At 38.0% G+C, this 18,880-nt stretch overlaps 1 protein-coding gene across 1 annotated transcript in view; it reads left to right on the top strand.

Moving 5' to 3' along the window:
- The window catches only part of LOC129729431 (vascular endothelial growth factor receptor 1), a 117,137-nt gene extending 114,686 nt beyond the window's left edge, over positions 1–2,451 (top strand). Inside the window, exon 22 of the mRNA XM_055687990.1 lies at positions 1,755–2,451. Within this exon, the coding sequence (XP_055543965.1) occupies positions 1,755–2,032 (278 nt within the window). The 3' untranslated portion in view covers positions 2,033–2,451. The remainder of the gene's footprint in view (positions 1–1,754) is intronic.
- Positions 2,452–18,880: the final 16,429 nt, after the last annotated feature.

Genomic DNA, 18,880 nt, shown 5'->3' with positions numbered 1-18,880 from the left:
TTGAAAATGGACAATTTTTGTGACGCTGCCGATGTTTTTGGTTTTTGAAATTGGATCCCTGTAATGAAACTGGTCCCCTGTATATGTTGCCGAAAGACGTAATTCTACGTCAAAAAAGGAATTCAGGCCGCCATCTTGGATTATATCGGAAAAATACAATTTTGACCGTGTTCGCAGCTACCGATTTTCAGTCTGAGACCAGCATTAGAAAGCTGAGAATAAATGCTATAAGATGCAAGGAAAAAGAAAATAGATGAGCATCAGCGTTAACCCATTGAACCTATTTTTCAAGCTGAGTTTTCAAATATTCAACGTACACAGCGCGATCAACGTAGTAACCAAGTGGATGCACATGTTATAACCCTACTAGCTCCATATATCATAATCGATTGATGCTACAACTAGTACGCCACTACTGTTTTTTTGAGTTTAGTGAGAATAATGAATACAACACTAGCGTGTTTGATACTAACAAAGCGATAATGTGATTCATTCATGATTAACAGTGTGATGAATATAGGGACGTCGTGAGATGAATAATTGAGCAGTAATTTAAGTTTTGAGATGGATATGGAAGCGTTGAGAAAAATAGTTTATATTTTAAAATTCAGGATAAATCCAGCTAAGTTTACTAAACATACAATACTGAACGACTTCATAAGAGCACGTAAGCGTATTTTGTTTATTTGTTCAATGATTTCGTGAAAATTTGCTGTTTAATCCGTGCATTCTTCGTGAATATCGTGAATAGCTTATGAATAATGAAGCAGTTCTCCTATTAATATAATTCCAAGAGGGTTTTGGAATCGAACGTAGGATGGTTTTGTTCCTCGTATGCATGCTGTATACTGGGGTAAAATTGCACAATGAGAATGTAATGCTCGTCCCTAGCACCAATCATCTGGTTCATTTCGGAATTTTGTTGGTTCGACCAATCACGGAGTGCAACCACGGGCAGTCAACCTATGCTATGTTATGCTATGCCACGTATGCATGCTGTATACTGGGGATAATTTGACGGAAGTGAAGTGGATTTGACTAGCAGGATTTATATTCTTTTCACAGACATGTTAAACTGTTTTCGAAAGTCATAAGCCTAGTTAGGATCCTAGGATTACAACAAGGATGAATTTTGAGAATATGCTAGTGTATAGTATAGTCTGTTGAATTATTCCTCAAAATCTCTGCGATTGATGAAAATCGAATCGATACCTCTTAATGCCAAATCGATAGCGTCATGATTGCCCCGCATTCACCAATATTCTGTAATAATATCGCACTCGAAATTGAATTGATTCTAGCTTTGCAGTTGAACATTTCATTTCGTTTATCATGGTCAATTTTACTTTAGTTCCGGACTCCAGACCGACCCGACGCAGGATCTAAACCCAAACCCAAATGGTGCTAAATTTGATTATAGCAAGCAAACATAAAAGGGCTGGGTTGTTGCACTGTACCTTTGGTGGTGTTCCTACGTAACCTGGCAATGAATGCAAAATCAGTTTCAAGCTCACTTGGATGCACATACAGTGGTGCTTCACCAACAGCGTTATGCTACAGGTATAGCTACCACGAACGGAAAAACAACAATGGCTATCAATCAACAATTTTAATCTAACTTTTCAAAAGCAATGTTTTAAGGTTTCTAATAGTTGAAAGAATTGTTCGCAACGCTCACTGTTATCACCCTCTTGTTCTAAATAATTAGCTAGTGATATTACTGAGAACATAATTATTTCTATTTAACCCTGTAGGTGGATACCCATACCCAACGGTCAGCAATCACGAATTGTTGGCCTTCCTGCATAATGGCAACCGGCTTGAACGGCCCGAGATCTGCACCACCGAATTGTATCAAATAATGCTGCGTTGCTGGCAGGCCGAACCGGAAAACCGTCCATCATTCCATCAAATTAGCAAATCATTGCAGCCACATCACAGAATTTATATCGACTTCAACGAGATTGAACCAACATATGTGTTCCCACCTACATCCGAGCAAATCCGACAAGCGCTAATTAATAATAAGTAAGGTGAGCCAGTTATGGCAAGTGCACCAGTTAAGGCTATATCGCATAAGCGCAATGGTACCAGTTATGGCAATACTCCATTTAAACTCCATAGGCCATAACTGGTTCATGCCATAACTGGTACATTTTTTAGGTATTGCCATAACTGGTACTCCTCCCCTAGGCCGATTCGAAATAAATCAGAGTTTATCTTGAAATTGATGAGCTTGGGTGACTTCGGTAGTTGTATATATTGGTAGACTAAGTTCACTTTTGGACGACCGGAGACGGCGAATTTGTACCTTGAGATCAGAAGTATTTATAGCTGGTAAGTGTTTGACCTCCGACTTTTATTTAATCGTGAAACAATTTCTGTGACTTAAAGTGCTTTAGGTGTACAACAATTTGAAAATATTGTTGCAAATAAATCAAAAGCATCTCAGAAGGATGCTTAAAAAATAAGATATGTTCTAAATTGTATGTAATCCAATGCAACTATCCGAATGCCACCATCAGTTTCATGGGAATCCAAACATTTGCAAATCTTTTAGCCAGGCTTCTGAATACTCCTCTTCGTTGAAATGTGTAGACATAAAATATTTCTTTTGATACCAGTAGGCAGTAAACACGTGTTGCATATGCATGCAATTTATAGTTGTGTTTGATTTGATACAGCTCTTAAGATTAAAAAAGTCAAAGGTAGCCATTTTCACAACTACGAACTTTTACAAACGCAATGCAAAAAAGAGCACTGTGATTCATGGTGCACAGAAAAAACGATAACTTACACATCTCCGATTGAGTGAGCACGAGCACAGATTTTAGCTACTCAGTTCTCGACGAAGTAAAAATTCAAAACCTAATTGTGGTTCCGAACGAATCCTTTATAGAATGAAATTGCTCTCGGGTGTTGTAGGATCTCTTTTGCTTTCCCTAAATAATGCAGTTGGCATAGCTTGGCTACTAGTAAAGATTGATATTATAGCGTTTCGCGTTGACGGTGTTAAAAGAGATTTTTGAAGGCTGTTCGCATCTACGCGAACTTACATATGTAGTTATCAAAATGTGCGTGATGAGCAAAAATATTTCCTTCTTTCTTGTTCGCTTGTAAAAACTAAACAAATATCAAAAACGTCGTCAACGCGAAATTACAAAACCAGATTACATTGCATCATGGTTAGCACAGTAGCTGGCAGAGTAAAAAATGACACTACACACTTGTGAGCAGAGCCTATCCGTCCGATCGACACAAATTGTTATCAGATGTTACTCTGATCGATTCTTCCTACCTCCGTTCAAAAAGAGCAAATATATAATAGCGAACCTAGGATTAATACTGCAAAACAGCACAGTAGGACATTGAGCACCAAACAGTTTTCCCCAGCGAACGATTGCGATATTTTCATCAGCTAATTTGATCGCTCTGGCACATTATTTCACCAGGCGAAAATGATAAAAGAGTTGGTGTATTCGAAAGTCTGCTTTTAGCCGTATAAAAACCTAAATTAATCCACCTAGCGGTCAGACCCAGCCTTCTCGTTCATACTTTCATTTGCAAAAAATAGATTTACATGAACGCTCGACATTCGATACAATAAATGTATATTCACTCTTTAGGTTCTAAAACATTGATGTTGTAATCTATACATATAAAAATGCAGTCCGGTCTGTCTGTCAGATCCATATAGGCTCGAAAACTACCGAACCGATCGACGTGAAAATTTGTATGTAGCTAAATGTAACCAAACTTGGCAGGAAAATGTTTTAAGTGGTAACAAATATGTACAAAATGTTTTGACACCCCTCATTCTTTTGGAAATACAAATGAAACACAAATTTCTGTACATCTCGAGAGCTAACCAACAAAATGCAACCATATTTGGTAGGAGAATGTTTTTAGTGGTAACAAATATGTTCCATAATCGACCACACGCAACATTTTGGATTGTAAGATGGCGACTTCCGGCTTCGGAAAAACAGCTGAAAATGACAAAATACCACCCAATATGAGTGTTTCTCTAGCAGTGTGACATTAAAAATTTAGAAATTGTCTCCAAATGCCATTATGAAATCCAAAATGGCAACTTCTGGTTTCGGAAAAACAGCGGCGAACGACCAAATACCACCCAATATGGGTATTTTCGGAATCGTAATGATGCACTGGAGCCATAAATCGACTTCAGACACCATTATAAATTGTAGGATGGCAACTTGTGGTTTCTGGAAAACATCCAAAAATGGCCGATTTCCGTTTAACATGAGTATCTCCGGATCTAGAATGATACACAGCAGCTGAAATCGTCCACAGACCCCATTTTGGATTCTAGGTTGGCGACTTCCGGTTCCTGGGAAACAGCGGAAAATGATCGAATTACACCCAATATGGGTGTTTCTTCAACCAGAACGACGCTCAGGGGCCAGAAATTATCTTAAATACCATTTTGAAATCCAAGATGGCGACTTCCGGTTTGTGAAAAACAGCCTAAAATAACCAAGTACCATCCAATATGAGTATCTCTGGAACCAGAATGATGCAATGAGCTAACAATTGACCTCAGGCACTATTTTGAATCGCTTAATGGCAACTGATAGGAAACAGTCGAAAATGACCAAATAATACTCAACATGGATATTTCCGTAATCGAGATGATGCATAGAAACCAAACATTGACCCTTGACACCATTTGAATTTGAAGACGACCACTGTTAGTTTCTGGAAAACAACCAAAATAACTAAATACCTCCCAATATAGGTATTTCCGGTGTCAGATTGATGCCAGAAAATTTGCTGAAAATGACCGAATACCACCCAATATGAATATATTCAGAATTAGGGCGATGTACAGAAGCCAAAAGTCAAGGATGTTCATGTCATTTCGATAAAACCAATCATTTCAAACGATTTGTCTTTTGACTTCTTTGACTTTTGATCATATCCTATGTCCGTTTCGTCGTGCATTTGTAGACTTTAAACACATCGCAAGGAATCAATGAATTTGGAACGTTCAAATAGTACAAAACCACATTTAAATTATGTTGAGACCACATATATCAATCAAAGCAGGTATAGTTTTAAATGGTCTTTGAATTTCTTTTCTTTCCATAACTTTTGAGCCACATATCAAATTGTTATGAAGTTTGTTATTTGTAATTTTGAGAGATGACTCGTTCGTATGACACTATGTTCAAATAAGTCATGTAATCTTTGAAATAATAGACTTTCGTTATTTAATTAACAATTTAATACATAACGGTGGCTTAAGTTCAATTATAATCAAATGAAATGGGAGCGTATACGGCAGCCAAACTTTGAAACCACGTGTTCAATCATAATTCATCAGTTAACCCTTAACTAGCCCGCTCATCTGATAATAATATTGATCAAATCGGTTGTGCAGTTTCTGAGATAATGAAGTTTCGTGATTATCACATTTTGGTACTTTACAGACGAAGTTACAGTCCGATTACAGTAAAATTCAATAGGGTGTTACGAGGCAGCTAGACTTATTAGTTTTAATTGACACTAATTTTGTGGAAATCGGGTCAGCCATCTCTGAGAAAAGTGAGTGGGTTCAAGTAGTCTTCGGTATGTGTTCCTTTTCATAGCGGGATTTCACATTTTTAAACACAACAGGCAAAGTAATAGTCTGATTGCAAAACAAATCAATGGGGTCTTATGGGGTAACTAGACCTTCCATTTGACACTGATTTTATGAAAATCGGTTCAGCCATCTCTGAGAAACATGAGTGAGATTAAGTAGTCTTCAAAACACGTTTCCTATCATAACTTTTGAACCACAAGTTCAATCTTTATGAAATTCAAAAGTAAAGGGTATTTCAGGTAGCCCGTTCATTTGTCTTCACTTTTGTTCAAATCGGTTGTGTTGTTTTCGAGATAATGATGTTTCATGATTTTTACATTTTGATACATAACCCCTAAATTAAAAATCCGATTACAATGAAATTTTATAGGGTCTTATGGGACAATGTGACCTTCCATTTGCAATTAATTTCATAAAAATCGTTCCAGCCATCTCTGGGAAAAGTGAGTGAGTATAAAAATCTGCACATACACACACACACACACATACAGACACACAGACACACATACACACACACACACACACACACATACAGAAAATGCTCAGCTCGTCAAGCTGAGTCGAGTGATATATGCCATTCGGCCCTTTGGAGCACTTTTATACTTTCGGTTTTGCAAGTGATTGCTATACCTTTCTGGGAGAAAGCCAAAATAATTGAGGAATAATTTATCAGAAAACTTTAAAAAATGGCATATGAAACAATATAAAATATAATAAAATAACTACTTAATCACCAATCATCTGCGTACATATTTCATTCGCTCATAAAGCGCGGTATGCAGTTCGATAAAAAATTTCTTTTCTTTCAGTGAAATTTTTTTTATGAACGGTACAACTAAGGTTTTCTAAGATACTTCTTAAAATCCCTTACTTACAGTTCATTAAGCAGACAGTATGTGAAGTAGAGAGAACGAAAAATAAGCGAACTGGAAATATGATACAGATTTGGAAAAATATACCGCATCCCGACGGGACCCTTACTTACAAACTTAAATGGCCGTGTCCTAAAACATGGCCTGCATAACTCCTCCAATTCACTGGGTCTACGGCTGCCTGCTCACAATTCCGTGGGCACCCGGTGCTCTGCAAATCGTGCTCCACCCATTTCGCTCTTTGCGCTCTTCGTCCTTTTGTTCCTCTCGGATTTGAAACGAGCATCAATTTTGCAAGGTAGCTATTCGGCGTTCTAGCTACATGGCCTACCCAACGTATCCTTACAGTTTTAGCCACTTTCTAAATACTGGGTTCGCCGAAGAAGCGCGCAAGCTTGCGGTTCATCCTATTCTCCTGCACACCGCCAAAGATGGTTTTAGCACCCGACGTTCAAAAACTCCGAGCACTCGCCAGTTCTTCTCGAGCATTGTCCCCGTCTCATGCCCGTGAAGAACGACCGGTCTAATGTAAGATGTCCTTTTAGAACATCGGATGGAGAAGGCTATTTCTTTCTATTCAGTAACCGAACTAGGGTAGAAGACTACCGGTTCAGGCTAAAAGAACTTAGTGAGACAGTTGCTATCATACCAATTGATTTGTATTCAGTAAATTTCTTCCTTATATATGATTTGTACATTTTTGCTTAAACCTATCCTAATAGTAAGTATGAGCGAGACCTCTGGACTGTGTGGCTATATGCAAAGGGTCTAGAATGCTGCGTCAGGTCATATTTCGGCTATTGAGTCTATGCACTGGTACGGTTGCGTACGGGTGGTAGAGAAAGAGGCAAAAAAGTAATTGTCTATCGGTGTGTGGTATTCTTGCGCGACAATTGTCGCATATGGTTGTAATAACACTATTTAGCATTTCTGTGTTATGCGTTTAGCTGATGGCTATTTTGGGTTGTATTGATTGTATTAACTAGGGGTGCTCAAGTTGTCACATGACACCTCCCTTTTTTTAGAAGAATAATGTAATGTAATGAAATGGAATGGAATTGTTCAATTGTTGCCTGAGTCCAGTTATCTCGTAATAGGATTTTTTTTTCAGTTTGCCTGTGATCTTATAAACTATGTTTAATTATATGATAGTGTATTACAATTATCATTTGACAATTCTGTTTTTATGTACTGTTTGGGTTTCTTTTGATATTGCGTTTTGTATTGTTACATTTGGGTGTTGTATCTGAATAATGATAAATGGTCCTGAATATACTGAATCTAGTTTTCTACGGTTTTCCTTTTTCAACCATACTTTGTCTCCTATGTGAACATTAATTGGTTTTGAGTCTTCTGCTTGTTTACATACTCTGTTTATTTTTGATTTTTCTAGTAAAGCTTTTGCTTTATGAGCTGCTAGTTGTAATTTGAATTTTAATTCTTTCTTATATGAATCGTAGTTATAAATTGGTTCTATAGTAATGGTTTCTCTTAATTGTGTTGGGTAATTTGCTTGTGTACCAAAGACAAGTTCAAATGGTGTGAAAGTATGTTCAGTATGTGGCGTAGTGTTGTAGAAAAATGTAAAAAATGGTATCCACGAATCCCAGTCATCATGTTGTTCATTGACGAACTGTCTGAGATATTCGTTTAAACAACGATGACTTCGTTCGAGGGATCCTATGGTTTCTGGGTGGTATGCTGTGGAGAATTTTTGGTTTATGGAGAGAATACTACATATTTGTTGAAATATTTCATTTCTATATTCAGTACCCATATCGGATTTAACTATCTTAGGGCATCCATATATTAAGATAAGGTTTTCTACTAGTGCTTTTGCTAAAGTAGTAGCTTGTTTATCTACTATTGGTACCGTTATTACATATTTCGTTAAATCACATTGGACTGTTAATGCGTAACGATTTCCTTTTGTTGATCTTGTTAGTGGACCGATGGTGTCCATTGAAACAAGTTCAAAGGCTCTTATTGGTGTAGAAGTGTTTTCAAAAACTTCTTTTGTTTTAATCTTGTGTTTATTTTGTTTGCATGGTATGCAATTTTTCACATATTTAGAAATACTGTCTTCCATATTAGACCAGTAATAGTTTCTTCTCAATTTTTGTAGTAGTTTGTTTATACCTACGTGTCCTCCTAAAAGGGTATCGTGGTTTTCTTTTGGGGCCGTCCACATACCACGTGGACAGAAAACTCGTCATTTTAGACCCCCCCCCTCCCCCTCGTGGACAACCGTGGACATTGACCGAAACCCCCCCCCCGTCAATTTGTCCACGTGGACATTTTTTTTCGAAGAAGCATTAAAATGGAAAAACGTTCGTTGCTGATGTTTATTTAGCGTATGAGAACATAAACATTAACTTTAGTTCAATAAATAGATATTATCACTATACTAAAAATAATAAAAAAAACACAAAATAGAAGATAAATTAAAGAACGTTTGACAGTACTCAATCTTCTGTCCATGGTGATCGTACCCAGTGTGAAATATCCCCGACCACAGGAAAGACGGGATCAACATCGCTTTCTTTCGCCAGTTCAATGTCTTCCACAGTATCCTTGTCCAGCCATAAGACCTCAGTCTGACCGTTGACGTCAACACAACATAAAATTTCATCAATTGTCGTTCTTAGAATCTTCGAGGGACGAGTTTTTTTAGAAAGACGAACACCGTGGTTTTCTTTCTTGTGACGAGCTGCATTCGATTTCGATGCAAAATACAACCCACATTCCGCACAAAGTCGTCCTGAGGGGAGATAAATTTTTTGACGTTGACTAACGTCTATATCGAAGTTAGGCCCCTGAATTTGAAAATCTAGTAATTCAACCAGGGAAAACCAGAGAAAAGTGGTCAGGTTTTGAGCGCTTATTTTGCAGTCATCTATAATCAGATTTTAGAGGTTTCGGCATCAATCGATCAGAAATTCTTTTACGGTTAAATTTATGTAACAAAAACAAACTATTGTTTGAGATACACTATTGAAAACTTGGTAATTAATATCGATTGTCTAAATCATACCCCGCAGCCAATCACTACCTCTCTTCCCAAGCAGAGTCGACACTAACGGATACAATCGATCTGACTTTGTTGTTATTGTTGTTGTCACTTTCTGTTTCCGCTGTTTATGCTGCTGCTAGCGGAAAAAAACCTTGCAAATATGCATCTTTTTGTTGGTGTTAATTTTACGACAGCGGCCGGCGCCCCATCATTCTGATTCCAAAACCGCACCAGTGACATGCGGACGCTAGGTGATAGCAGCTGAAAGAAGGAAATACAAAATAGTACCGGTCATCTCGTGCCGGTTTCACCCGTGATGCTGGTGGCTTTAGTAGTAAATGGCTACTGCAAAACACTTAAATGGCTGGAATTCTGGACGGACTAACCAGGAAACTATAATCGGCAACTGGCACCTTTTGATGCCTCGAAATTTTGATACAGAAGCGGCTAATTGAATTTTCTGTTTTACCAAATGCTGCTGCTAGCGGAAAAAACCTTGCAAAAATGCATGTTTGTGTTGGTGTTAATATTACGACAGCGGCCGGCGCAGCTTTCAAGAAACATTTGTCTCTACCATTCCCTCATCTATGTAGCCCCTCCTTCTTTCTAATTATCTGACGAAGCCTTGGTATAAAACGTATCGTTCGAACATTTCACCCCATCAGTTTCATTACTAAGTCGTACCGGTTACATACGGACGCTAGGTGTTAGCAGCTAAACGGAGAAAAAACAAAATAGTACCGGTCATCTCCTGCCGGTTTCACCTGTTATGCTGGTGGCTGTTAGTAATAAATAGCTACTGCAAAATACTAAAATGGCTGGAATTCTGGGCGGACTACCAGTAAACGAGAATAATCGGCAGCTGGTACCTTTGAGTGCCTCGAAATTTTGTTACAGAAGTTTTGTAAAAGAAGCGTTGCAATTCCCTCTACTATTTGCTTCAATGGAATAAAAGAATACGGTAGTCAACGTCATGCGGTCGTGTCTTGAATACCACCCTCCTACTATTTTAGATTTGTTGAATTTACAGATAATTTTTTTTTTTGAAAAAATGAAAATGAAACAATCATTCATACCCGTCAACCGATCATTAATCGATGGGCAGTAGAGATCGTATGGGGGAGGATCAGGGTATGTTGCAGCCTTTGGTTTCATGTTTATCGCGTTCCGTAGTAAAAAAGGAGGAAAGGTGTCTTCATCACACACCTCCTCTGGTTCCGGAATGGTTAGTCCAGTGGGTGTTCGGCGCATTGGGAATGGTGCTGGAAAAAATTCAATGATTTGTAAACTATAATAAAACATTAATGCTCGCTTATCTGGAGAAAGTATTGGCTTTCTCTCACATGTGAGGCGTACCATTCTAAAGATGGTGCTTCAACCGATTTTTCGGATCCTGTTCCGAAATATTCAGCAATCACAGGATAATTGTCGATTGTCAATTCACTCCATATTTCGGCCAATACCTCTCCTGCAAATTTGAAGTTTTCGATCTCCAAATCCTCGTCGATTGTTCTACCATGTGCATCAAGATGGCTTCCGAAATGCTCGTGAGGCAGAACCACCCCTGAGAGCTCGCGGCTCAGTGGGGCCATTCTCCTTTCTACGCGGTTATAAGCGCTTCGACCAGGTGCATTTGTAAAAATGTAGAAAGCATCAAGGTTGTACCGCTGGAAATGCTGGATTGCGTGGTTTATTACTTTTGGGTAACGGGGATTTTCGTCTGGCCCGCCATCGACTGATAAAATAATAACAGGTTTGACATCACCGTTATCTAAAATATTTGATATTTTTAAATTTTAAAGAAAACTAATGAAAATTATGATTTACTTTTTAAAATCACATCAAATTCAGGCGTATCAAGCAGTATATCGAAATCATGTGCGTGTGTTAAAGCGTTTGATGTCGAATGCTTTCCCGACCGGATTGCAACGAACGTTGGCCCGGAGTATGACACGGACGCAGGATTTCCATCAATCTTGTCATTTGCAATCATAATTCCAGCATAAACACTCGGTATCAGCTTATGCCTTGCAGCGACAACCCAGTCGTTGTCTGGCAAGGTAATTTTGTACTCAACGCTCATCAGAAACGGAGCCTGTTTGTTGACAGCGGTTATCCCGATAGGAACTCGTGCCTTATCGTCCTGAGATACAATAGCAACCTGGGAATTTCCCAAAATTGATGCCAGTGTTTCTACGGATCTGAGAAGAAAATATTATTTCCAACATGTTTGATTTTATAGAGGTTCTGTAGTCTATGATTTAGATTTGTAGAATACTATGAATTCTAAATAAAACCACCGATGTTACTATGAAAATGTGACTGTTGCATTTACACAAAACTTATGAAAACGAATGATTTTTTATTTAGAACTTAAGATTAGAAATGTCTTAAACTTTCAAAACAAATTCATTCTCATGAATTCAGTGTAAACGCAAATTATTAAGTAGAATCATGCATAGCTGTTCTTATATCTGAAATCACTTCTCTCGTGTCTTTGGAATTGTGATTGCCTACCACAAGTTCAATGAAAGTTTAATTGATTATCGTCACGAATCAAATTTTTAAATGTATATTGAAAAGTTACCTGATGGTTGCAGTGCAGAACTTTCCGTCTTCGTGAATTTTATGCTGTGAATTTTCTGGCTTGCACAATCTCACCGGTACCGTTTTCACATGTCGTTTCCCCTCGGAATTGCGAGCATCGTGTGGTAACATGCGAAGATATGTGGCGCTTCTGGATAGTTTAAAACCCTGTATATCCAGTTCATCGTGTAGCTCATCGAGCGTCTTACAAGTGCGGATTTTTTCAGAGCGCCGTCGTTCATCAGCTGCTCCACCAGCTATGGCGATTTGGACGATGGTAGACAAGAGTTCCAGTTGGTCGAGCTCTATTCGAGGTTTACCAGGTTGTTGACGGATCTAAAACATTCAAATCCCAGTTTTCTATAGGTCAATTAGATTCAATTTTTCAATTACACTTACTTTGAGAGATGAGGCCAATTCGGGATCCTTGGCTAAGATCTCCTTCAGAGCGCTTTTCCGGTTTGCCCGATATTTTCTCTCCAACTTTGCCTTGATTTGTTTCCTTTTCAATTGTTTCCTCTTGGATTCCAAATCATTCTTAAGTTTGGTAATGCGGCAATGAACTGACAAATCTGAAAGTCCTGAATCACGGGCTAGGTAAGCAGTGTTTAGCTCGGATTCACAAACGGCAATTTCCTTCTTTAGCTTTTCTTGGCCTGGTGCAGGTTGCACCCCATCGTCTTCGTCGCTGGAATCTTCGCTGTTTGAAGAGGTTTTTCGTTTCAAAGTTTTGTTTTCTGAGGCTGGAATGTTTTTCGTTTTTATTTAAAAACTACAAGCAATATATCAGTATTTACTTGATGGCAATGATTGGCTCTCTACATGTTCTCGTTCTTCTCCAGGTTCATGCTCAATCCCACCAACAGGTTGTTGATGTTCTTCAGCTGTCGACGTTGATGACTGCTTTGGTTCCTTTGATGGTGGCTTGACAGGGGCCTGTAATGAGTTCCAGCTTTATTGAAACCTTGTAGGCTCTCCAGAATCACAGAAAGCACTGAAATCCTTAGCTTTGTCTGACGCTCTCAAGAAGGCCAATATTACGTCATATACGCTGTAGTCTGAATTGAACATAATTCACAATACACAATATAATTATAATTACCTTGGTGAAATATGACATGAGGCCTGCTTTTTTAACCGTCGCAGATTTTTTCAACTCTTTGACTTTCTCTTCTACATTTTTCGGAAAATTTTTACTGTCATTTTTTAACTTTTTCCACAAAACATTAACGTCATCCTGAATTTTTTTCCACTGAACTCCGAGCCGAAGCAGCGTTTGTAAGCTTCATACAAATCATTGTACGACACTTTGTCCTTATCAATCACTTTAAATCACAATACGCAAGCACCATTGAAAAAAAATAACCGCGAAAATTTTTTTAAGCTATCGAAAAAGACAATTGATTGTAGCATGGATCGTTTAAGCAGGAAGAAAAAGACGCGAATAATCTGAAACACTTGTTCCGTCGTATAAGATACAAGGTTTGAACTTTGAATGAATTGATTCTACGTAGAGCAATTCCTTTTAAACAATTGATTTTCTTCTTATTCTTTATTTATTGAAAAACCAGCGACCAATCAGCGTTGTTTGTGAATCGACAGATTGACAGAAAACAATCAGAGAAAAAACCGGCGACCAATCAGCGTTGTTTTTGAATCGGCAAACTGCTACTTTCCTCTAACACAAAAAAAAACCTTTTGTTGGTGGCATTGCGCCGTTGATTTAGGCCTCTGCCAGGGCGAGATTTTTGCCGTAGGTTGATGAACAACTCTATTTACGGCTGTTTATTTACCTACGGCAAGAATCTCACCCGATCGCTCGCGTTGGCATTTAGCATGGCAGTGGCCTGAATCAACGGCGCAATGCCACCAACAAAAGGTTTTTTTTTTCTGTTAAAGGAAAGTAGTAGTTTGCCAATTCACTAACAACGCTGATTGGTCGCCGGTTTTTCGTGTTTGAACACGTGATGAATAATATATATATGTATATATGTAAACGCTTATATATGAAAACGCTTTCCTTTGCGCCACTCGACACTCAGTAAAGCATCAGCCTTACACCATACATTATATTGATTTGAATTATGGGATACATTTCAAAGAATGAATGGAGAAGGTCAATGATTTGATTTACAAAAGAAATGCTCATGCATTTCGCATTATCGATTGCGAACAGCATCTGTTTTGAATCAGTACAGGTAGTAAATACTAACTGCTCGCTGCTATTCGTGACAGTTGAAGCCGAGTTTTAAAAATATTCGTCTTAATAATTGTTACTAATACCAGAGATCCCAGATGTTTTTAAAAAATGTCAGTAACTGCTGAAAAAAAAAAACAAAGAAAAACCCGCTCGAAACCTGCAAAAAAATCTATCCATGATTGGAAAAATTTTGCTCGCGCAAGCAAAAGTCTGCAAAAATCAGCACACATTTTGAGAAAGTCTGTGCAAATATAAGTATACTCTGACAATGAGCGAAATAGCCTATAATTGTTGGTGAATTACATCAAATAAACTTGCTTGTCGACCTCAGCTGACCTCACAGCAGAAAAGAAATAATAGACTTGCTGTTTGCCGCAATGAATCGCATCGGTTAATCATTATCATGTAGTTGATATCAATTAGAAGGGGCCAAGAAATGCGCAATCTACTTGAATTTGTTTACTCATTGCTGTTTTGAAACTCTAGTTCTGGCAGTTCGTTCTAAACTGACGGTACCACGGCAAGGAAAGGATGAATCAACGTTCCGAGTGAAAGACAATTTTTTTCTACTCATTAAGAGATAATGCGGAACGAAATGTAAATGATATCATGTCGGCAGAGCATGTTGTATGAAACATAGCGCGAGTGTTTGAAGCTTCAACAGAGCTACATTCGAATTCCCAGAGTTAGGTCTGTTAATCAAAAAGAAAATCTGTACAATTCTTATTATAGATCACAATTTTTTTTTTGAAAGGTTAGGAAAAAAGGTGTCCACGTGGACACTATCATTACCCCCCCCCCCCCCCATACCGTGGACAAGCGTGGACATTTGCTTAAACCCCCCCCCCCCCCCCAAAGCTGTCCACGTGGTATGTGGACGGCCCCTTTATCAATTGATTTATTTCATCAGCCTTTTTCAAAACCGTTGCTGGTGTGTAGATAATAATTATGACGTCATTTAAATTCTCATTACATGCTGCTTTAAATTGTTCCCGGGAAACGTAACTAAATATTGGATCCTTTTCACTGATCGCAATTTTCTTTATTTTTGTTGTTTTGGCCATATCGTTCACTAGTTGCATGCATTCTTTAAAAAAGATTGTACCTTTGTGTTGGAATACTTGCGCTAGAGCAATGATTCCTTTCAGGTTTTTCGTTTTTACTGATATGCTCATATAATTGTCGATAAGTTCGAATGTTATTTTTGGTAAATTGAAAGCTTCGTTGTTGTCAATTGAATCGTAGGCTTTAAGGTGATCAATCTTATTGGCTGTAGATTCGCTTTTTGTTGCTTTATTATTTTGTTGTGTTTTGGACCGCGTCTGCATTGGAAGAATTGACATAGTTTTTAGAGTATCAGAGTCAATTGCAACACGTGAAAGAGCGTCGGGCCCTACGTTTTCTCTTCCTTTTACGTATTCAATATTGAAGTTGAATTCTTCTAAATCTAGTCGCATTCTTGTTAATTTAGACGTTGGATTTTTCATTGAAAAAAGGTGTACCAAGGGGTTATGGTCTGTTTTTACAATGAATTTCCGTCCATAGAGATATGGTCTAAAATGAGAAATTGCCCAGTGTATGGCAGTGAGCTCTTGCTCTATCGTTGACTTGTTACTTTCTCCTTTAGTAAATTTCTTACTGGCATATGCTATAGGTAATCTGATGCCATCATGTTCCTCCCTAGTAACAATATTGTTTTTATTGAAGTATTATAGCGCGCAATACTGCCAAAACAGCGCTATAAAACTTTGATAAAACCAGTTTTGTTACTTGGGCTGTTCTAGTACAGCGCCACATGCTATTTTTGAGGCGTCTGTGCTAATAATGAACGGTTTTTTAAAATCAGGAAATTGTAGTATTCTTGGACTTAAAAGTTCGTGTTTTAATGTCTCAAATGCATTTTGACATTCTTTTGTCCAGTTGAATACTGCCTTTTTGACTAAAAGTGCGTTAAGGGGTGCTGCTTTATCTGAGAAATAGGGTATGAATCTCCTATAATAATTGCAAAATGCGACGAATCTTCTAACGTCGTCTGCATTTTGTGGTCGGGGATAGGTTTGGATTGCTGAAGATTTTGATTTGTCGGGTTGTATGCCTTCCGCTGATATGTCATGTCCTAAGTATGTCACGTTTGCACAGAAACATTTGCATTTTGCCGGGTTAAGTTTCAAATTATATCCTCTTAATTTGCGAAAAACATGTTCTAAATTGGTCAAATGGTGTTGAATCGAACATCCGATTACAATGATGTCGTCAATGTAAAGGAAAGCACATTCTGGTGGTAGTCCGCTAAGGGCTATCGTCATCATGCGTTGAAAACTGTTGGGAGATATATTTAGTCCGAAAGGTAGTCTATTAAATTCGTAGTGTCCAGAGTTGGTTGAGAATGCTGTAAATTGTTTGGATTTTTCGTCTAGTTCAATTTGGTGGAATCCTGACATTAGGTCAAGCGTGGAAAAATATTTAGCTCTACCCATTTGGTCAAGTATGTCGTCTATTCTGGGTAAAGGAAACTTGTCTGCAATAACTTTCTTATTGAGCTGTCTGAAGTCTACTACTAAACGCCATTTTTTGTCGTTATTCGTAGTCTTTTTTGGAACAAGTAAGACGGGTGAATTGTATGGGGATATAGATGGTTGGATAATGCCTTCGTTTAGCATTTTCGTCACTTGTTTGTCTATTTCTGTTCTGTGTATCTCTGGGGTTCTGTAGTTTTTTATGTATACTGGAGATTGGTCGTTTAAGTTGATTTTTTGTTTGTAGAAGTTATTACATGTCAGCATGTCAGTCTGTAATGCAAATATATCGTCGTATTTTGAGCATAGGTCTTCGAGTTTGTCTTTAATATAGCTTGGTGTGTCGTTTAAATTCAGTTCTGATATGCATTGTGTTTTTCTGTTTTGGTTGGTTTGTTTGTCGAAGGAAAAGATGTTGTAATTTTCTAGTGGTAATATACTGTCTGCTAAATGTTCTCTAATTTTTATTGTGAAATTTGTTGTATTAATTAATTTGATTATAGGATTTACTGCATTAATAATTGAATTTGCGCAAAACACTCCTGGTTGAATTTCTTTGGAGAGGATTACGTAATCTTGGTAAGGTTTTTCTATCCGAATTTGTCTAAAAACTTCACAACGTGGTGGTATTAATATTTCACCGTTTAATTTTTCTTGTATGGGAATTTCTATTAGTTGGGAATTTATAAAGCTTGATAATGTCCATGTGTCATAATCTAGTATGCAACGAAATTTAACTAGAAAATCTCGTCCGAGTATTCCATCCGTTGGGATTGGTACGTCTGTTGGAATGATGTGGAATTGATGGTTTATTAAACAGTTATCTTGAAGTATCAAAGGTATGTCGATACTTCCGAGTGTGTCTATGGATTGCTGGTGGATTCCTGTTATTGCACATGTATTGCTTTGGTCTATTGTACCTACTGTATGTAGTTTGATAGGTTTTAAAACTGATATTTCCGCTCCCGAATCTACTAGAAAAGTAAATTTGGAGTTTGAATTTTTTATTAATAGGGTTACAAAATTTGTCAATGAGGTGTTTATATTATAGATTTCGTTCAATTTCTTTGCATGTTGGCTAATTGAACTTGTTGTGGTTCTTGATGTTGTGGCCGATATGCAGCTTGGGCCATTGGTTCTCCCCCAACTGGCTCCTGTTGGGGGGCCAGTTGGTTTTCCGGAGCCATATAGTAAACGTTTGGTCTGTATAATTGAGGTCTTTGATTTCCTCTCTGGGGGTTATTGTTTTGGTAACGAGGGTTACCACGTCTGTAATTGTTGAATCTATTTCCGTTATTGAAATTATTCCAGTTATTCCTATTCTGGAAATTTTCGCGGTTTTGCTATCGATTTTGATAGTGGTTTTGCTGATAACCTCTGCCTCTGAATGGTCTATTATTGCTGTAATGGTTATAAGTTAGTACATTCGCAGACTGTACTTCGGCTTCGTTCTCCGAAGCTTTTTCTATGGCTTTGGTCAGAGTATCAAATTGTCCTGCCTGCGTTAGTCTCTGCTCTTTAAGTACCGTTAATAAGTGCTTTAATTCCTGCACTTGTCGCTAGCTTGGATGCAGTGTCTAGCGGGACCTTTTCATAAATGTATGTTTTTTCTAATTCGAGAGTTAATTGTTCGATCTCGTCGGTGAATTTGCTAAAACTTTCCTTCTGCTTCATAGTGCTTAATAGTGCTTTGATACTATGGTATTTGGGGAGGTGGTTGGACTGCACTTTAGTTTTGTGTTATGTTGTGTTATATTTACAAATTCCATCTGACAATTTTTGTCTTAATGAATAAAATTAACAACTAGAGACGATTAACAATAAATAATTAGCGAATCCGCAGGCGACGTAAAAAAGTGTTGATGGGTTCGTTGAAGTCGAACAGTTCTGCAACCTCGTTGAACCTCGTAGACATAAACCTAATTGCATCATGCTGGCCGTACCGACTATACCTTGCCTCCAAGTTCAAAAGCTGACGTCTCCGCAGATTCCTTTCTGGAGCGTAGAGATTTAATTCTGCGAGAATAGCGGGTGAATCGATTTCATTATTCAGGACCTTCGCAACAAAGATAATTTGTGCGT

The sequence above is a fragment of the Wyeomyia smithii genome, chromosome 3, assembly GCF_029784165.1.
Source record: "Wyeomyia smithii strain HCP4-BCI-WySm-NY-G18 chromosome 3, ASM2978416v1, whole genome shotgun sequence".
Classification (NCBI taxonomy): domain Eukaryota; kingdom Metazoa; phylum Arthropoda; class Insecta; order Diptera; family Culicidae; genus Wyeomyia; species Wyeomyia smithii.
This window is presented reverse-complemented; position numbering and strand designations above follow the sequence as displayed.